Genomic DNA, 21,112 nt, shown 5'->3' on the forward strand with positions numbered 1-21,112 from the left:
GCTCCAAACTCATGAAACTTGTATGCTTCCCTTCGCCACCCACCCCTAAAAAGCCATGAGACTCTATAGTTTGGCCAGGACCCCAGAGACCCAGGGTTCAAATTGCCGCTCAGTCATGAAACTCACTGGGTGTCCATGGGCCCAGTCACAGTCTCTCAGCTTAACCTACTTCACAGGGTTGTTGTGAAGATAAAATGGGGAGGAAGAGAGCCACCTTGAATACCACCTTGAACTCCTTGGAGGAAAGGTGGGATAAAATGAATAAATATAGATGAACTCCATGTCTAAGGCAGAAACCTTAACCCTTCATCATGAGATGTTACCATTAGTATACAGAGCTTTTAACAGTTTGGGAGCAACTTATCTGGAGGGTTGGCTTAACCCACAGATGCCCCCTCAACCACTTCCATCCAGAAAACTTCATTACGCATCTGTAAGGATCCAGTCTTCATTCTGGAACTCTGCCTGTTGACATTAGGATGGTACCTTCCCTGTATTCTTTTCAGCACCTCCTAAAATCCTTTCTGCTTAGGCAACCCGGACGCCTAAAGTTGACGTGCAATTTAATCCGGAATGTAACGGCTGATTTTGTTCACTTTGCTTTTTTACAAACTAGTGTTTGACCTTTATTTTCACCGGCAATTTCAGTGCACTTTTTATCTTCGTAATCCTCTTGGAGGTTTTATTTACAGCTAAGGGGTATGCAAATTCAGTTAAATAAAGTAATAATAATAATTTTATTATTATTTGTACGCTGGTTTCCCCAGCCACTCTCGGTAGCTTACAGCACATTTTAAAAAAACAGTAAAACGTTAGACGTCAAAAATTTCCCGATACAGGGTTGTTGTTGTGTAAGCTGAACAGAATCAGCACTTGAAGCCTTTTCAAGGCTTCAAGGGAGAGACACACAGATGAACTCACACACATAGGAACCAAGAGAGCTGCCTTATACTGAATCAGGCCATTGGTCCATCAAGCTCAGTATTGTCCACACTGACTGGCAGGGGCTCTGCAGGGTTTCCAATGTGAATCTACCTGGAGACGATGGACTGAACATGTCACCTTCTGCATGTAAAGCTCTACCACTGATCTATGGCCCAGTGCGCTGAGCTGAAACCCCGGAGTCTCCCACTCCCTCTGCCATTGCTGTGGACTGACCTTGTTGTTGCTGCTGCTGCTGCTGCTGCAGTGGCTGCAGGTCCTTCGCTTGCTCCTCTTCAGCCTGAGGTCGCCGCTCCCCTCGTGGCAGGAGCAGCAGCACTCCTTGGCCCCCTCGGCCCACTCAGACTCCTGAAATCACACACAAGAGGAGAAGAGGAGCAACCCTCAGCAGGACAGGCAGCAGGGAGAAGGAGCTCTCGAAAGCAGTGCTTCGCGCCAAGGGCTCCCCCAGCCTCACCTTGTCAATATTCTGCCCCCCAAGTTCCTTCCTCTTCTTATTTTTCGCAGATGCGTGGATTTTGGGGGGGTCCTCCTCCTCCTCCACATCTGGCAAGGACACCTCTTCAAATCCATCGAACTAAGAAAAGAAGCACAGGAGCCATTGTCAGGTAGCGTGGTTGGGATGCAGGGAATCCCCGAAGCTTAAAATTCCACACACCCCACCGTTGCTATCGGAGCTCAGAGCTGCTTCTCCCCGCAACTCCGGAAAGAAGAAGAAGGAGAGGAGTTTGGATTTGATATCCCGCTTTATCACTACCCTAAGGAGTCCCAAGGCGGCTAACATTCTCCTTTCCCTTCCTCCCCCACAACAAACACTCTGTGAGGTGAGTGGGGCTGAGAGACTTCAGAGAAGTGTGACTAGCCCAAGGTCACCCAGCAGCTGCATGTGGAGGAGCAGGGAAGCGAACCCGGTTCCCCAGATTACGAATCTTAACTACTACACCACACTGGAAAGCCGTGCAAAAAGCAGGTGCCCCCTCTCCCAACCTGCCCAGGAAGATCAAGGGATAACTCCACCTCATACTCTTTCTCTTCCGTCCAGTTGATTTCCTCAAAATCTCCCAGGCGGTTGGCCGACGGGCGCAAGTGGTCGAAGAAGACTGAGAACTCATCCTGGAGGTGGTCGTGCCCCTTCAGCAACTGCCACATCTGGGTCTTCAGCTGCACAGAGACATTCCAAGTAAGCAAAATAAGGAGAGGGGTGATTGGTACCTGAATTATAGGTGCCTCCCTCCATATCAAAATGGCCCACCAGGGTGGGGGGAAGCTTAGGATCCAGCTTACTGGCCAAACTCTGTTTGCCCACCCCTCTGTGGAACATTTGCAGCATTTGTCCAATGTCTTTTTTCTTCAATCCCTTCTTATTTATTGGTTTAGAGCATTTGTACCCCACTCTTCAGCCTAAAGGGCTCCCAGAACAGCTTACACACAATCGAAACAAGGCAGCCCATACCTGCAGGCTTACAATACATTAAAAAAAAAAGACACACAAGGGAAAAGGGAAAAGGAGGGCAGAGGAAAATCAACATCCAACCAAGGCACTACCGTAATTTCAATGTACCGTATTTTTCGCTCTATAAGACGTACTTTTCCCTCCTAAAAAGGGAGGGGAAATGTGTGTGCGCCTTATGGAGCGAATGCAGGCTGCGCAGCTATCCCAGAAGCCAGAACAGCGAAAGGGATCGCTGCACAGCGCTCCCTCTCGCTGTTCTAGCTTCTGGCTTAGCTGCGCGCAGCCTCTTCAGGGCATGGGGAGCCTTCATCCCGCTGCCCTGAAGAGGCTGTGCAGCTGTCCCAGAAGCCTCTTCTATCCCTCTTCTGGCTTCAGGGATAACCACGCAAAGCCTCTTGAGCGCAGCCAGAGCACTCCTGCCTCTTCGCTCAAGAAGCTTTGCATTGCTTTCTTGTTGCTTGTTTTCCTCCTCTAAAAACTAGGTGCGTCTTATGGTCTTGTGCGTCTTACAGAGAGAAAAATTGTTGTTTAGTCATTTAGTCGTGTCCTACTCTTCGTGACCCCCTGGACCAGAGCACGCCAGGCATTCCTGTCATCCACTGCCTCCCGCAGTTTGGTCAGACTCATGTTTGTAGCTTCGAGAACACTATCCAACCATCTCGTCCTCTGTCATTCCCTTCTCCTTGTCCCCTCAATCTTTCCCAACATCAGGGTCTTTTCCAGGGAGTCTTCTCTTCTCATGAGGTGGCCAAAGCCTCAGCTTCACGAGCGAATAATATGGTAGGTTTTTCCTTCGCGGTTAACCAGCTAGCACGGTTCAGGGGCAGGAGGAGCTTGGTGGAGATGGGCCTCCAGCGAATATGATGAAATGAGCCCTGCTACCTACTACTCCAGTTTAAAATGTCTAATGGACTGGCTACCCCCAGCTGACAATTGAGGAGAAAGGAGGCCCAGTGGAGCTCTCCTCTCGCAGCAGAGCTGATGCCTTGAGCTCTGCTTCCCACTAAGTCAGTCCTGGGGTTGTGAGAATCCTACACAATTCCTTCAGGACCTGGTGAGGAGAGTTTCCAAAGTGAAATATATGCCAGTAGGTTAATACGAGTAACTTGCTCCACGCAAGGGTTCGGTTCTGGGGGTCCATGCGCATATGCAAAAACTTGTAAAGCTAGGGACCCCTGGAACCAGCCACCCTGCGAGGTGGAGGACTGCTTGCCCAGCTTTGAGGAGGCAGGAGGGCTCTAGGACCCTGCCAGAGCCCCTGCGCCACCTTCCCAAAGCTAGGTAAGCCTTCGATCGCAGCTTTGCATGGGTGGAGAGGAATAAATGAATGGAGAATGGGTTTCCTCAGCTCTCCCATTTATTCATTTTCTCCCCCCCAGCCTCGCAAAGCTGCAATCACATAATCACATAAATTAAGCATAAGAGGAGAGTTACCTGTATATGAATGTTACATACAAGCCAAGAAACCAAAATTTGCAGCAATGTTGTATTTCAGCCACAAGAAAAAGCCTGCAATTCCCAGATTTCACCAAAGCCAGAATTTGCTGAGGGGACAGGACACAGAGAGGACAAGCATATTTCCCATGAGCCCCCGTAAGTCTGCTTACCTCGATTATCTCCTGGGGCAGGCACTCTGCACAGCCCTGCAGCACTTTGATGATCTTCTGGTGGTGGGAAGGGTTTTCCGCAAAGCAGATCTCCAGTTGCCTAAGGAACTTCCTGCTCTTCTCAAAAGCTTGTTGCTCCTCAAACTGCCCCAAGGAAGAGAAACAATCTTCACTGTTCATGCGCCATCCTGACATCACTGGCACTGTCCAATCACCACCTGGGTTCTTTTTTTGCGGGGGGGGGGGGAGCTCCAAAAGTGAAATTCCCTACCTGGCCAGCAGGTGGCAAGCAACAAACCCAGGTGCAGATCAGTGAAGCTGTACCACACAGAGAGGAGAGCTGATGCCAGCAGAATCAGGTACCTGCTGATGCCCCTCACCCCAGCAAAGAGCCCACTGGTCCTGCCCCTCCTCTTCAGAATTGCCACCTGCTTGCTTACCTGCCCTCTCGCTCAAACCCAGACAACAATGAAAGCAACAGATGCCCTGGTCTGCTTGCTCAGAAGAAGTCAGAGCCTTCAGAATCTCAGCTTTTGTTAACAAGCAAAGTTTCTAGTCCCTGTGGCTGAAAAGATGCACTGTACTTCTAGTTTTGTGGGCAAATACTGGGGGTGGAGGGGAATGTCAGAAGCCAGAGGGGTGGGGAAGATTTCCAAGCGATCAGCAGGTGCCCAGTGTTGCCCCTGACCCCCAATAAGCTAGACATCATAACCTCACATACAAAAACTAATTTATAACAGGGCACAGAATTCAGGTGGGAAATCTGCCCCCTTCAGTGCAGCCCTTGGTCATGTGAGAAGGCATCAGGGAGAAGCAGCTCCCAAGTGAGGCTGGGGTAGCATGCGAAGGGCAATCACACACCTTTTTAAAGACCACTTGCGGCCCCAGTAACTTTGCAGTAGTAATAATTTTATTATTTGTACCCCACCCACATGACTGGGTTGTCCCAGCCACTCCAAGCAGCTTCCAACAAAAGCATAATAAAACATCAAACATTAAAACTTTCCATATACAGGAAGTTTGAAAAAAAATATTATTTGCTGCCTTCCCTTTGATATAGTTGGAAGAACGTATTGTTGATTCATATACAATACTGCCTTTGATGGGAACTCCCTAAGTGTGGAGGCCCACTTCACATATCTACTACCTGAAGTCCCACCATTGTTTAGATGTCTTCTAAAAGCTGTATAGTTATCTTAATAATAATAATAATAATAATAATAATAACATTATTTATACCCCGCCCTTCTCAGTTTAAAAACCGGGCTCAGGGCGGCTAACAGCAAATATAAAAATTGATTAAAATACGACTTAAAAACAGCATAAAACAGCATCAATAAAATTCAAAAATTCAGGGGTCATGGGGGAGGGGGGGACATACAAACCCCAGTCAGTAGACATCAAATGATCACCAGGGCTAACTCGCCAAGTTGGTCCTACTAGGTCCTACTAAGGCCAGCAAGGAGACCAGGGAAGAATTTAAATGTGGGGTCCCAGAAAGTGTTTCTTCATAGAAGAGGAAAGGAAGAAAGGGAATAGAGGATCAAGGAATAAGAGGATCCTTGACATCTGATGGGAGGGTGTTCCACAGGGAGGGTGCCACCACCAAGAAGGCCCTCTGCCTGGTTTCCTGTAACTTCACTTCTCGCAGTGAGGGAACCGCCAGAAGGCCCTCAGAGCTGGCCCTCAGTGTCCGGGCTGAACAATGGGAGGGAAACGCTCCTTCAGATATACAGGGCTAAGGCCGTTTAGGGCTTTAAAGGTCAAGTCGTAAGGTGGGGTGCCGATTCAAGTCAGCAGCACCGAGTGAGCCATCCTTGAACTCCCAATTCCCAGCTGCCCCGGCATATCTACATACCAGCCCGCACTCCAGGGCTTGCTCGGGCAAGAGGAAAGCAGCAAAGTCAGTGAGCAACTGCGGCCACTCCCTTAGCAGGTTCCGCAGCCCCGCGTAGAGGTCGACGGCCGTCTGCTTCTGGGCGTTGCTCTCGAATTCGTAGATGATGTGCAGGAACTCCTCGTACTTGCCGGGGACGTTCCGCAAGGCCTCGCGCACCTGTGGAGGAAGACGCCGGCCTTAGCTCAGACGGAGCGCGGGGGGAAAACGTCGCTCGTGCGCAGAGCAAACCCCAAATCCCAAAGCAACTACACAAGCCTACAGGCTTCATTGCAGAGCTAGGCATCCGCCGCTCCCAAAGGAGGCAGCGAAGGCCGCCGAATGGATGGCTTTAGAAGAGGAATGGCTTTAGAAGAGGAATACCAATGGATGCCAGCCCTGATGGCTATGGTTTTCCTCCACTGCCAGAGGCAGTATGTGTCTCTCGCTGGGAATCCGACATTCGGAGAAGCAAGAGGCACCATCAAGGATGTGGTCCAGCCAGGAGAAAGCACTTGAAGGAAGGGACAGTGGGCTTTGAAGAGGTGTGGCCTGGGAAGAGTCCCGAGGGCCAGATAAGAGAGCTATCGGGGGCCACATCTGGTCCCCAGGCCTGAGGCTCCCCGGTCTACAGGACCTAGGCGTTCTCTGGTTTGGTGAACATCTGGAACTCTCTCCCAATTTAAGGTTGCTTGCAACTCTACATCCCGACTTTGCAGTTGGTGAGGAGGCCCCTCCTTACCCTGCTCAGGTAAGCCTGGGCAAAGGCCAAGTCCTTCTGCTCCCGCAAGGGGTCCCTCTCCAGAATGTCTTCGTCGTAGAGGAGCAGCAGCTTGGAAGTGTCTTTGCTGGCACGAGCCCGGCCTCTCTTTGCTCGCGCTCGGTGGGAGCCGCGGCTTTTGCCCGGTGCTTTGGTGCTCTCTCCTGGAAAAAACACAGAAAGCGATCCGACCGCAGTAAGTGGAAGAGGCTGCGTGTCCCACTTTTCCAGGGTTGCCAGAGCTTTTCCAGGGTTGCCACCTTCTGCGTGGCAGATCTCGATTCAAGCACATGGGTGCGGGGAGAGACCAGGTGACCCTCCAGGCTACAGCCCCCTCCCATGGCAGGAAGAAGCAGAACAAAAAGGAGCAAATACATCTTAATGTGCGAAGTGAATGAACGGGAGCAAAACCTGGGTCATACTGTCTTGTGAGATTTTGATTTTAATATTGTGCTTTAATGCTGTAACCTGCTCTGAGACCTTAGGATGCAAGGCAAAATAATGATACTGATAATAACAACTATTACAGTGGTACTTCGGGTTACATACGCTTCAGGTTACATACGCTTCAGGTTACAGACTCCGCTAACCCAGAAATAGTGCTTCAGGTTAAGAACTTTGCTTCAGGATGAGAACAGAAATCGTGCTCCGGCGGCGCGGCGGCAGCACGAGGCCCCATTAGCTAAAGTGGTGCTTCAGGTTAAGAACAGTTTCAGGTTAAGAACAGACCTCCAGAACGAATTAAGTACTTAACTCGAGGTACCACTGTATTATTACTATTGTATTATTATTATTATTATTATTATTATTATTATTATTATTAAAATCCCTCAGTCCTGATTCCCTCTAAGAGATCCAGGCCAAGGGGGATTTATTTATGACTCTTTCTTTCTTTCTATCTATCTATCTATCTATCTTTCTTTCTTTCTTTCTTTCTTTCTTTCTTTCTTTCTTTCTTTCTTTCTCTCTCTCTCTCTCTCACACACACACACACACACTTTTCAACTTGTATTGGGACAGGGCCATAGCTCAACTGTAGAGTATCTGCTTTGCATGCAGAACATTCCCAGGATCGGTCCCCAATGGCATCTCCAGGTAGGGCTGGGAGAGACTCTCTGCCTGAAACCCTGGAGAGCCACTGCCAGTCAGTGTAGACAACACTGAGCTAGATGGACCAATGGTTTGCCTTGGCAGAAGCCAACCTGCTCTGCTCCTAGGTGTCCCAAGGAGACGGGGCCAGGTCCTCTCCCCAATTCTGCCACCTGCGACTCACCTGGGGCATCCCTGCTGGGCTCCACCTCCGGGGCAGCGCAAGTGAGGGCGAGAGACTCTGCCGGCCCATCTCTGGGGTCTGCAACCTCGTCGGCCATTTCGTCCTCTTTCTGCAAGTTTTCCAAGTTCTCCCCTTCGCCTTCGCCTTCGCCTTCGCCTTCCTCTTCCTCTTCTTCCTCCTCCTCCTCCGGCTCAGAGTTCTCCTCCTGCGAATTCTCCTCCTCGGATTCGCCCTCCTGGCTCAGGCGCCTCTCAGAGGCCAGCCACGTCAACTTCTCCATCGTCTCCTGTAGCGCACAAGGACCAAAGCATCTTGTCAGCTCTCATAATTCCCGCCTCATCTGCCCCACCCTGTGGAAGAAGCAGCATGGTCCTGTTGTAAACAAAAAATTGCCCTTTTCCCTTATAGGGTATCCAAGAGCCCATATAGAGTCCTTACATAGGTTCCCTATTGGTAGGAGAGAATAACAGAGGCCAACCAGAGAATATTGAGAAGCAAAGCAGCTAGTAAGCTTGATCTTTATTGATCTGTTGCAACAGGGTGCTCCCCTCACCCGCAGGAGAGAGGAGGAACCTAGAAAAATGGCGTGCAAGGCCTTATAAAGACTTTTGAAATTCCCATCCTGTAGATCAAGACCACCCCCCAGAAACATCATACATACATCACAGAAGGGGTGTAACCTAAGACCACCCCTCAGATACATCATACCTACATCACAGAAACTGCGGTCTAAACAGAAATTTGAATGTTGTTTTTCTCCTGTCCTTGTTTATCTCCTGTCTGGCAGGTTACTTGATTGGATTTCCTGGGTAGCCTGGCCAGTCTTTTGAAATGATAAATACTTAGTTCCTGGACCAGGTCACAGGCTCACACCCTATTCAAACACAGACATACCATTAAGACAGAATTTGTGAAGGAAAAGACAATGGGGAGGCTTTTCCATTTTCCTTTGACCTTGCAGAGAAAACATTTGGTCAGTTTGGGACAGTTTGGGAATCAAAATGGTTCCAGGTCGGTCTTCCTGTGCTGATCCATGTATGTGCTTGGTTGGTACACTTATGAACATTACCATATGTCTAAGACCATAAAATTCCTATCACAGTCCATTCTACCTATGAAGCTGGAACTCAGCTGGGGCAGGCAGTGACTCCTAGCGAAGAAGAAGCTTGCCAGGCGGCTAGAGGCAGCTCCTTACTGCCCACCAGGTTCAACCTGCTCTTAGCCAGCCCCTACCTCCTTACTTACAGCCAATCTAGGGGGAGGCACTGGCTGTCAGCCTCCTCCCCATAGCACTGCCCTTGTAGAATTCAGCTAGGAGGAACAAAACTAGTATCAGTCAGCTCCGCCTGTCGCTGGCGCCACCTACTGTTGGGCTCCCTGCCTTCCACCCCACTAGCCCCAGCTGGCACCAGCCACCACTAGAGGATACCTCCACCCATCCATTGGCCCTGCTCTGTCTCCGATTGCCTCTGGCGCCACCTACTGTTGGGCTCCCTTCCTTCTGCCCTGCCAGCCCAATGTGTGAGACTCACCACTCAGACCACTCTGTGAAACCCATGCAAGAATAGGATGGCAAATGTATCTTCATTTTATTTTCTATCATTTCCTAATTGCTTCCCGCAGAACACCCCAAATCCATTTGACAATAAAACAACACATAGAGAAATAATTTCAAATTCTACATTCACTGCCCTTTCTGCTTTTGCATGTGCCCCACCCACCAATGACCTGCGGCCCTCAAAAGGCTGCCCAGAAGAGAATGCAGCCCGCGAGCTGAAAAGGGTTCCCTACCCCTGTTCTGATGGTTTGGGGAAAGAGAAAGGAAGGGAAAGGAACAGTGAAATGTATATCCCACAACCATAAGAACTAGAAGGTTGGGACATTCATGTGTACCTCTGCTTATTTCACACAAATACTAGAAAAATGAAAATCTAGACTCCAGATACACTGAAATCCACATCACACAGCAGATTCTATGCTTCTCCATAGGTGGAATAGGGCATCCGAGCAGAGGCCATACCCCATCCACTCTCTCTTCACAGGGAGCCCCATGGAAAGGAAAGCAGGCCTGGGGCCATTTCCTCTTCTCTTGGGCCTTGGTGCCTCCACAGAAAACATGTCTTTCCCCACCACATTTTTTTTTGTTTTGTCCCCCCGCCCCCCTTGGACAAAACAGCTCTACCTGCAGCTCTGGTACGGAGAGGACCGACTCCTCCGAGGCGGACGACATTTCCTCATCTTCCTCATCCTGAGTGAAATCATCAAAGTCCTCTTCCTCCTCCTCCTCCGGCCCCTCTTTCTCGCCTGCTGGTGCCTCCTGTCTGGCGGGAATCCCCCCAACGGCACGGCTGCCTGCGGTGGACAGATCCTTCTCCAAGGCTGCACCAGAATCAGACCCTCCGGCAGCAGAGCTGCAGGCTTTTTCGGGAGAACCGCTGCTGCTGTTTTCCGCCACGCCAGCTGCGCTCTGCAGGCCGTCGCCTTGGCCTCTCTCCTCGTTCTGGCCGGAGCCCGGCTTGCTGTGAGCTTCCTTCTGCTCAGCAGTGCCCTCCGGTGTCGGCTCCACATCCAGCTCCTGCCCCAGTTCCAATACCAGCACCTCTCTGACCGGGCTGCCAGCGGAGCTCAGCTCCTCCGGAAAGGGGGAAGCTACTGGAGGGAGGTCTCTGGGTTTCTCTGTTTCAACCTTCACGGTCTCCCCCATCTCGGGCAAAGAAAAGGGCCCTGGGGTCCCCAGATCAGCAGACTTCCCTTCACTCGGTTCCCCGAACCCTTCGACGGGAGTCTCTCCTTGGACCCCAAGGTCAGGATCGGACGACCACTGGCCGCTGTCTTCACTGGCGGAGACCAACGGTGACGTCTCTTGCGGCTCCGGGGATGCGATTCCGCCGGCAGGCGGGCTCACGAACACGGAATCCTTGGCGGACGTGGGGACAGGGGAGCCGGTGGCATTTGTCGTCACCACCAGCGACGGTGCGGGAGGGGTTGCTAGCGGCTGGCTTAGCGGGCACGGGAAAGGGTTGGGGTTGACCAGCAAGGTGGTGATGGGGATGGGCTGAGCAGCGCTGCCTGCGGCGCTCGAGGCCAACGGGTGCAGGACATTGCAGCCGTTGGCGATGCCGACCACTTTCACGGCACCGGCCGGGACGGTGAAGATGACCGGGGCCGGGTGCAAGAGGGGAGAGGGCTTGAACAGGGGAGTGGCTTTGGGGCTCTTCTTCTTCTGGTAGCCCCTGGGGGTGCTAGGCTTTCGGACCTTCGTCGCAGGCAGCGCCGGCGGGATCATCTTGGTCTGGAAGGCGACCGGCAGGGAGGAGACCAAGTTCTGGGGCAGAGCGGCAGCCAAGCAGGCCCTGGAGCCGGACTGGGGCGGAGCGGAGAGCACCCCCTGGAGGTCAAAGCTGGCACTGCTCCCTGTGGCCGGCAGAAGGCTCAAGTGTTGAATCCCCCCTGGCAAGGGCTGCACCAGCGGGGCAGGCTGAATCAGGCGGGGGACGCGCCCGGGAGGTTTGCTGGGAGGGGCTTCTGGCTGAGGCTGCCGGGCGCCCACCTTCAGGTAGTGGTTGGTGCCGGCGGGGAGCAGGCAAAGGCCCGGCCGGACAGGGAGGGGCTTGGCGGCGGCCTGTCTCTGCCGCCTCCAGGCCTTCCGGCAGATGCGGCTGGTGAGGGGCCTCAGGATCAGCTGCAAACCCTCGGGCATGCGCAGGGGGTATTTCTCATCCCTCGCTGTCTCCGCAGGATCCCTCCCCGCTTTACCCAGGTCATGATCGGAGCCAGGGAAGCTGGACACAGCTCCAGTGCTTTGCTCCAGTGCCTCCTGGATGGATGGCAAGCTGGCCTGGAGGAAGAAACAACATGAAAGGGGCAGGGAAGGGGAAAGAGCCAAAACAAAATTACCGTATTTTTCGCTCTATAGGACAGACCGGACCACAGGAGGGGGAGAACAGGAAAATAAAGTTCTCCCCCTCTCTGCTCAGCACCCCTTCAGTGAAGCGGCAGGAGAAACGGAGCCCCTTCCATTTCTCCTCCCACTTCGCTGAAGGGGCGCTGCACAGAGAGGGAAAACTGTGCAGCGCCTCTCCAGTGAAGCAAAGCCTAGAGAGCAAGAGGGATCGGTGTGCACTGACCCCTCTCGCTCTCCAGGCGGCTATCCGCAAGCCTTCGGAGCGCAGCGGGAACTTCTGCGTGAAGCACAGCGGGAACTTGTGCTCCGAAGGTTCGCGGATAGCTGCCTGAAGCCCCCGGAGCGCAGTGGGAGTTCGCGCTGCGCTCCGGGGGCTTCAGGCGGCTTCAGCGAAAGCAACGCGAAGCCTCCAGAGCGTGGGGGGAGCTCTCCCTCTGCGCTTCGGAGGCTTCGCGTTGCTATCGCTGAAGCCAAGGAGCCTGCATTCGCTCCATAGGACGCACACACATTTCCCCTTCATTTTTGGAGCGAAAAATACAGTATGCCTAAAGCAGAGAGATTAGCGAGGTGATGGAGGAGGGCTTTTCTGAACCTCAAGAGCAGGTGAGGGATTACAAGAAGCTGCCTTACACCAAGTCAGACCACTGGGCCCACGTAGCTCAGCTCTATTACTGTGGTCTTCACCACTTCTTGTGGCAGTGAGTTCCAAGGAGTGAATTATGCATCGTGGGGCCCCAGGTCTCATCCTGAGCCCAGCCTATTAATATATACAGGGAAGTATATTTCTACCCTGATTAGCAGTGGCTCTCCGGGACTTTTGGCACGGACACGTTTCCCAGCCTTACGTGGAGACGCCGGGGATTGAATCTCAGACTGTCTGCAAGATGATCAGGGGTCTGGAAACCAGGCCTTAGGAGGAACGGTTGAGGGAGCTGGGTGTGTTTAGCTTCCTTCCTTGGAGGTTTTTAAGCAGAGGTTGGATGGCCATCTGTCTTGTATTATCTAGATGAGATTCCTGCATTAAAGTAGATGACACTCGGGTCCCTTTCAACTCTACAGTTCTGTGATTCTATATATGCAATGCATGTGCTTGGCCACTGAGCTACGGTCCTTCCCCTGGAAATAAAGTAAGCTTCCAGTCCTCATGGTGCTGCATAAAAGGCTGGATTGAACAGGAACATAACGAAAATGCCTTACACCAAATCAAACCATTGCTCCATTTGGCGTGGAACTGTCCTTACGTGGATCGGCAGTGAATATGGAGGGTCTGGGCTAAGAAAGGGGTCAGGACCGAAAGTTACGTTGTTCAATCCCTTCAGAAGCCGCCTTATACTGTGTCTTGTTCAGTACTGTCTTCACCATTGCTCAGGGATGGGGAAGCTGTTTCCTTCCAAATGCTAGGGGACTTCAACTCCCATCCGTCCCAGCCAGTGTGGCCAATACAGTGGTACCTCGGGTTAAGTACTTAATTCGTTCCAGAGGTCCGTACCTAACCTGAAACTGTTCTTAACCTGAAGCACCACTTTAGCTAATGGGGCCTCCTGCTGCTGCCGCGCTACCGGAGCACGATTTCCGTTCTCATCCTGAAGCAAAGTTCTTAACCTGAAGCACTATTTCTGGGTTAGCGGAGTCTGTAACCTGAAGCACATGTAACCTGAAGCGTATGTAATCCGAGGTACCACTGTAGTCAGGGATGATGGGAGGTAGAGCCCAGCAACCTCTAGAGGGCCACAGCTTCCCCATCTTTGGTTGACACTGATTGTCTTTCCCAGCCCATACTCAGAGAGGGGCTGAACCTAGGACTTAGAATAATAGAATCTTAAGAGTTGGAAGGAACCCAATGGTCATCTAGTCCAACCCCCTGCAATGCAGGAATCTCAGCAAAAGCATCCAAAACACCTAACAACTTCCTGATGCTCTGCCACTGAGCTTCGTCCCCGACCTCAAAGGAGGAAATACCTTCAACCAGAAGGGCAAACGATGCTCCTCTTGCTCCACGGGGGGTTTCCATTCCCCAGGCTGGATCTCGTCACAAAGCTTCGGCAGGCTAGGCAATTGCTTCGTCGTCTTATAGTGCTGAGAATCGAAGAGAGAGAGAAAAAAGGCAAGTTCTGGACTCCCTGCACCAGTATGGCTCTCTCTGATCCTGGGGTGAAGAACCTGTTAGGCTCTCCAGATGGTGCTGGACTCCAGCTCCCATCAGCCCCAGCCAACATAGCCAAAGGGTCAGGGACCATGGAAGTCCAGCAACACCTGGAGGGCTGCAGGCTCCCCACCGCTGTCTTACGCCAATCATATTCCAACCTATCAGGGATCACATATTCAATGCACCTACAGAGCTGTGAAGCAAGGATGGGGAGTCCGTGGCTCTCCAGGTGTTGCTGGACTCCATCAGTCCTAGTCAACGGTCAGAGATGATGGGAGTTGTAGTCCAGCAACATCTGGAGGGCCGCAGCCTTTACTTCCACTGGGGCAGGGTGCAAAGGAAAGGAAGGAGTTCAGCTCTAACAATAATTATTCATTCATTCATTCATTCATTCATTCATTCATTCCCTGCCCATCTGGCTGGGTTTCCCCGGCCACTCTGGGCGGCTTCCAACAAAATATTAAAATACAATAATGTATTTTCCCAAACTACACCTGTTTTAGGACTACAATTCCCATCATCCCTGACCACTGATCCTGCTAGCTAGGGGTGATGGGAGTTGTAGTCCAAAAACAGCTGTAGAGACCCAAGTTTGGGAAAACCCTGGGCTAGCCTTCCTTCCCTGCCCCCCTGGCTCCAGCTACGCCTACTCCTTCATAGCCCAAGTAAGGTTGGGGCCGAGCACTCATACCCGCACCCCAACCCTTTCAGCTTAAGCTGAGAGAGTAAGCCACCTGGCGCCCCACTCACTTTGAGGATGTTGTCGGGGACCCGGTTCATATTGAGGTTCTTGATCCGCACTGTCAGCTGGCGGGCTGTCTTGGTCATTAGGAGGTACCTGCTGATCAGAGGTTTGGGGAACTCCGTCCCTTCGAAATGCTTCAGTCCCAAGGCTAACAAACTGGCGGAGATGGGGGGGAGAAGACAGAGGGGAAAGCTAGTCAGGCCGTGTGTTGAACCACCCGACTCTAGATGGGGGTTGCAGCTCCCACCACCCCTGATCATTGGCCATGCTGGCTGGGAGTTTCAGGAGTCCCAAGAACATACGAAGACCACGCTGGTGGCAGAGCCTGGAATAAAGGCGGATCTTCCGATTCCTAGGAGGTCTTCCCTCCCTCCAAGCTGCCACAACCACTCGCCCCAAGGGTTGCATACATGGATCTAAGCACCTACTTGTCTTCCCCTTTCGTGAAGATAATCTTGTCCCGGGGCAACTTGGCCTTTAAGGAGCAGGTGGGCAGCAACTCTGGGTACATGAAGACCCTCCGTGTGGCCAAAATCCATGCAACCTGCTTTGGCAGGCAAACAAAGTCGCTCACTGTAGGAAGAAGCGTCAGGAAGGAAGGAGCAAGAGGGAAGAGGAGAGGAGAGGAGAGGCAGCAATCAGAAGGATGAGCTGAAGATACACAGTGCCACTTGCTGAAGTCAAGCCCCACCCAAGGGACCATCTGCAGTGTTAGAAACTCAAATATAAAAGCAAGGTGCCGAATGTCTCCTTAAACCAAGGTCACAGACGCCAAAAGAGAATGTCTAGTTGCCACCTTGAGACAAGACAGCTCTAAAGTCTCATTTTTCAAATGATGCACTGAATGTGCTTGAAAACCAGTTAAACATCTGTTAGAAACAGGTATTCTTTAAAAAAAATCAAAATGCAATTAAAATAAAGTTAATCTAAAAACCGATTAAAACACCTATCAGCTTCTGTATGTCTGGATTGCCTAAACAAACGTGTTTCTTAGCAGGCACCGGAAATAGTGAAGGCGCATGCCTTTATGTCAATCGGCAGGGAGTTCCAAAGTATGAACCCGTGAGACCAGGGTTCAAATCCCCACTCAGTCATGAAGCTCGCTGGGGGACCTTGGGCCGAGCGCCATCTCTCGGCCTAACCCCCCTCACAGGGTTGTTGTGAGGGTAAAACACCATGAGCTCCTTAGAGGAAAGGCGAGACCTAAATGCCTCAAATAGACAATTAAATGTTGACTCCAGAAGCTCTGCGCAAGGGTCCCTGTTACACACCATTCTTCTTAACTGCTTTGCGGGGGCTCCATTCAATCTTAACATGCGAGTCGAAGTCCTTGATGAGCTGCAAGGCATCCTTCAAATTGCACGGCTGAAACGTGGTCTGGAATTTGGGCCCCAAGGGCTGGCGGAGGATGGCGGAGCTCTGAGCGAAAGTATCCAGCTCGGTCTATGGAACGAGAAGAGAAGAGGGAAGAAACGGCAGGCAACCGGGGGTGAAGGGGCACAATGGCTTCTCAGCCCAGGGCCAGACCAAGACGTTTTGCCGCCTGAGGCAAACCAGAAAATGACGCCCCCTGCCTGCCATGCCTTACTCCTACAGAGGGTTTTATGCCCCGCAGAGGACCTTAAGGTCCACAAATGACAACACTTTGGAGGTGACAAGTCGCAAGGTGGTTAGATTGGTCTCAACTAGGGCCAGGGCCTTTTCAGTACTGGCCCCGACTTGGTGGAACGCTCTGTCACAAGAGACTAGGGCCCCGCGGGACTTGACATCTTTCCGCAGGGCCTGCAAGACAGAGCTATTCTGCCTGGCCTTTGGTTTGGACTCAGTCTGACCTTTATATTTCCCTCCCCTTATGGTTTTGATCTATGGGCTACTATTAAAATGAGGCTGCATTTTAAACTGTTTTTTTTTAACCCGTATTTTAAATTGTTTTTTCCCCCTCTTCCCCCCCCCCCATTATGTTTTTATTGTAATTTTACTGGTGTTAGCCACCCTGTGCCCGGCTCTGGCCGGAGAGGGCGGGGTAAAAATAAAAAATTATTATTATTATTATTATTTGCCTTCACTGAGGCTGCTTCCAAGCTGCAGGGATGGACAGGGCGCAGGGCCAGCTCTAGACATTTTGCTGCCTGAGACGAAGGACAAGGCGGCACCCTCCTCCCATGAGGCCTAGACAGAAGCCAGCTAGACTGGTAGCTGAATGTTACTTCAATACAGGTGAAAGGACTGCTTCTTTCACTGCGCTCAAGGGGCTAGTGTAGGGCACCCATAGCTGTTCGCTCCCCACCACACACAGCTCAGCTTCTGCTGCCTGGCTGCTTCATTGTAAGGCCGGCTTTCTCTCACCCTAAACCTTATTAGTGCTTGCATGGTGGAGATGCCAGGGAATCAAAGCTGAGACGAACGAAATGAGGTAGGGAAAACCTTTGCGGCTGCAGTTGCCCCACAAACCCAAAACACTTCAAAATACCGTCTCAGTCAGATTGCCTTTTATTACATCTGAGCTGCATGCTGCAAAGTACTTTAGATTCATCCAAAGCCCAGTGGGATACTAGACCACCAGTTAGCCTTCAGGTTTAAAAGAAACAAAATTAAAACCTAAGCTGCTAGTCCTTATGGCCAACTCTGGTGGTGGATGGGGGAGAGCAGCAGTCTGGGAGAGGGCATTCTCTGTGGAAGCCCCTAAGCTGTGGAAACCCAGCCCCATTGAAGTGCGAAAGGCACCTCTGATTTAGTAACACTCTGGCTATTCTGCAACACAAGCCCCAAACCCAACCAGAACAACGCACAGATGAGAGAAGGCACGGCCTCAGTCCTACGTGCGGCAGCAGAAAGGACTGCCGGGGTGAAGCTGAGCCAAACTCCTTACCAGAAAGAGCCGTGTGGTGCTGGCCTCCGAGCTCAGGCTGGGGTTGCAGCTGCTGAGAAGGTAGGCCTGGGTCAAGAGCTGCACATGCTGCGAGCAAAGGGAAAAGAATCAGAGTTGAAGAGTTGGAAGGGGCCCCGAGAATCCAACCCACTGCAATGCAGGAATCCGAGTTGCTGCCCACCAGAAATGGCTGCTATAGCCACAGGTCAGGAGGCCGGCGACCTCTGCAGACACACACACCCCATCTGGATTTTGGGGCAAGCACTGCAGACACCCCACCCCACCCTGTTCCCACAACAGAAGTAGCGCATGCAGACACAAGCTCCGCTTTCCCAAAGGATCCGGGTAAAGGTCAGAATCTGAGCCTTGGAAAGCACACTGAGCTGAAGGAGGAAGCGTGAAAGGCTGCCGCTCCTTCGCACTTCCACCTTCAGCTCTATGACCCTTTTGGAAAGGATGGAACCTCCTCACCATCTCATGACCAAGGGGACAGTGGGGGACAGGAGGTGGACTTTCCCTCCCCAACCCTTTTTCTTCATGGGCCATGACTTTTTAGACCAGTGCTTCCCAAAACATGGGTCTCCGGCTGCTTTTGGACTACAGTTCCCATCATCCCTGAATGTTAGTCCTGCTAGCTAGGGATGATGGGAGTCGAAGTCCAAAAACAGCTGGAGACCCAAGTTTGGGAAACGCTGGGTTTTTTTTCAGACTGCGAGGTCAAGGGCTGTGGCAGAACAGGAACTGATTTTAGCAAGCCACTCCAAGGACGGGATATGAATGTAAAATAAATAAAAAAGAGAGAAGGGAGAGAAATCAGCACAAAAGCAGAAAGCAAATATGAGACAGCAGAGAAAGCCCTTCCTCGTCTGGCGTGGTGCTGTTTTTGCTTCCAAACAATACCTGTTGCATCTGCTGCTGCAGCCTCTTCTTCTGCCCGGCGTCCAGCACCAGGGTTTGGACCGGCTTCTCACGGAGCTTCAGCCTCTCTGCTTCCTGGGGCAGCTTGGCGGCCGACTTCTTCATGCGCAGCTGCTCCAGCTGCTCCTTGACCGTCCGGTGCTGCTCGTTCAGCAAGTTGGCCAGGGGCTCCTCAAACCTGCACAGGGTCACAGGATGGCTCTGAAGACCCAGGTAAGTATTCTACCAATCTCAGCTTCGGTCACCGAGCTGTGGTGGCTCAGCATCCACTGTCAGAGGCAATCATGCTTCTGAACATGGGTTGCTGGAAACTGCAGGAAAGGAGATCCCTGTTTGTGGACTTGGCTGGACTAGGCCGTTCTTGTCCAAATCAAGGTCACGTTTGCTCACAAAAATCAGAAGAGCCTGGCTGCTGGCTCAGGCCAATGACCCGCCTAGTCCAGCATCCTGCTTCTCACACTGGCCAATCAGATTCCTCCAGGGAGCCCAGCAGAATGGCATGAATGCAAGAACCCTCCCTCACTCTTACTCATCAGAGGAACCCTGTTGGATCAGCCCAAAAAGCAGGGGCATGCAGTGAATTATTTTCTGTAGGGGAACATTTAGGGCCAGAGGCGCCAGCTGGTGAGAGCAATTGGGGGGGGGGGGGACATTGCGCACATGAGCATCACACCTCCCTAAGCTGGGCAGAAGCTTCCTAGGTTTGGGAAAGAGACGCCAGGGGAACATTTAGGGGCCTAGCCTAGTCCCCCTAGTCTACTGACCGCACACCACTTGGGCAAAAGGCCCATCTAGTCCAGCACTCTAAGAAAGAAAGAAACGCCCACAAGCACAAACCAAGCCCATCACTCTCTCCACTTTTGAGTCCCAGCAACTGGTGTTCAGAGGTGTACAGCCTCTGAGGTAGAACACAGCCACTGTGGCTAGTAGTCACTGATAGCTTTATCCTCTTTTCACGCCATTCAAGTTGGTGGCTGCTGCTGCCTCCTGAGGGGGGGGGGACTCCATAGCTATTCACAGTGTTAAGAGGTCCTTCATTTCGTCTGTCCTAAATCATCCAGCACTCAGGTTCCCCAGACAGTCCCAAGTCCCCGGAAGAACCAAACAAGAACCATCAAAGCTTGCTTTTAAGGGACGCAGCACAGGCCATGGGGAAGAAGACATAGTGGGACCTGGCACAGTGCCCTTGTGCAGTAGGTCACTCTCATCTTCTCCACGTTGCAGATGAAAGCTGGAGGGGGGTGAGGCTGAGAGAGAGATGCTTGCCAAAGGCAACATGAAACAGGGACCTGCAAGCCACCATGTGCCTCTCATGTGCTCTATGAGCCACACAGGAGCAAGAGGCAGCTTAGGAAGTTCAAAGGACAAGCCCATGAGGAGATGCACCAAGTCAGTCCACACTGACTGACAGCATGGGGAGATGACCTTTCCCCAAATCAGGATAATGTCTGATGCAGCAGAAGCAAGGAGCCTCTTTCCTTCCTCCCTTCCTTCCTTCCTTCCTTCCTTCCTTTCTTTCTTTCTTTTTCTTCCACACACACGTTCCAGCTCTGGTTATCAGACTGTAGCTGGGCAGAGCTGGTCTTGCCGCCCCCTTCCAGTACTGCTCAACCTAGAAAGGATGGCGGAGGCCCAGCGGTTCCTTTGCCTCCCTTCCCAAACAGAGTCAGCTTTCCTTTGAGCCAACCTGCCCCATAGACAAAGAGGCTTGCCCACGGCCACCTTGGTCAAGATGAACACCAGGCCCCATTTGCAAGATGAAGGGGGAGAAGTGGCCAGCTGCAGCAGCTCCTTTCCACTCCTCTCCCTGGGCTGAGAAGCAACCAAGAAGGTGAACTGCGTGGCAGAATCCTTACCAGCCCTCCACCGCCTTCCCGCAAACCACCACACATAGCCAGCCACTTCTCCTGTTCCTGAAAAGTTCATGCAAGTCAATTATCGGCCAACTGATTTTTATCTCACACTTCCTCCCTGTTTTTCAGGATGTGTCCAGCTAAGTCAGGGATGGAGAACCTCAGGCCTGGGGTGCTGAAAGTGGCTCTGTCTGGTTCTCAGAAATCTTCCCAGCCCCCTGGTCCATCTTCCTACTGTCAACACTGACTGGCAGCAGCTCTCCAGCGGTTCAGGAAGGGGGCCTCCCCTCTCCTACCTGGAGATGCCTGGGAGTGAACCTGGGACCTTCCGCATGCAAAGTGAAGGCTCTCTCTCCCTCAGCTATGGCCTTCCCCCCAACAGAGGGGGAACAAAATGGCTTGGGGCAGGGCGAGAACGGCCCATCCTACCTGAGCACCTGCGGAGTGTTAAAATTTGGCCGGGCCTCCGCAGCACTGTCCTCGTCCTCTGGCCCTTCATCCTCTACGTTGGAGAAGCCCATCTCATCCTGAAACTGAAGCAGAAACACACAGCCCAAGTCAGTGGCACAGCCAGGGGCAGAAAGGGCTTGGAGCAATCAACCAAGACTCAGGATTAACAGCCTCAGCTGGCACAGAAGGGCACCCACCGCCAGGGCGCCACTGAAAATTCAGCCCATCTTCCTTAGATTTAAGAGGTAATGACTTGCAGCTTGCGCAGCAGTTATGTTTTCTAGAGTTGCACATCAATTGCATATAATCAGAACAA

The 21,112-nt window shown here is 52.1% G+C and overlaps 1 protein-coding gene across 2 annotated transcripts in view; it reads right to left on the reverse strand.

Annotated features, from left to right (window-relative positions):
• Positions 1-21,112, reverse strand: part of GON4L (gon-4 like) — a 41,520-nt gene that overhangs the window by 3,601 nt on the left and 16,807 nt on the right. Inside the window, exons 14-28 of one of the 2 annotated variants that reach the window (XM_080984483.1) lie at positions 20,776-20,879; positions 18,476-18,671; positions 17,576-17,662; positions 15,978-16,149; positions 15,135-15,279; positions 14,712-14,862; positions 13,775-13,891; positions 10,094-11,749; positions 7,912-8,197; positions 6,621-6,802; positions 5,861-6,058; positions 4,003-4,146; positions 1,960-2,103; positions 1,400-1,519; positions 1,155-1,290 (exon numbers count right to left, since the gene is read on the reverse strand). In XM_080984483.1, the coding sequence (XP_080840609.1) occupies positions 1,155-1,290; positions 1,400-1,519; positions 1,960-2,103; positions 4,003-4,146; positions 5,861-6,058; positions 6,621-6,802; positions 7,912-8,197; positions 10,094-11,749; positions 13,775-13,891; positions 14,712-14,862; positions 15,135-15,279; positions 15,978-16,149; positions 17,576-17,662; positions 18,476-18,671; positions 20,776-20,879 (3,838 nt within the window). The remainder of the gene's footprint in view (positions 1-1,154; positions 1,291-1,399; positions 1,520-1,959; positions 2,104-4,002; positions 4,147-5,860; positions 6,059-6,620; positions 6,803-7,911; positions 8,198-10,093; positions 11,750-13,774; positions 13,892-14,711; positions 14,863-15,134; positions 15,280-15,977; positions 16,150-17,575; positions 17,663-18,475; positions 18,672-20,775; positions 20,880-21,112) is intronic. The other variant, XM_080984482.1, reaches the window with a different exon arrangement.

Source organism: Podarcis pityusensis (assembly GCF_964106645.2).
Source record: "Podarcis pityusensis genome assembly, chromosome: 16".
In the NCBI taxonomy this organism is placed as follows: Eukaryota; Metazoa; Chordata; class Lepidosauria; order Squamata; family Lacertidae; genus Podarcis; species Podarcis pityusensis.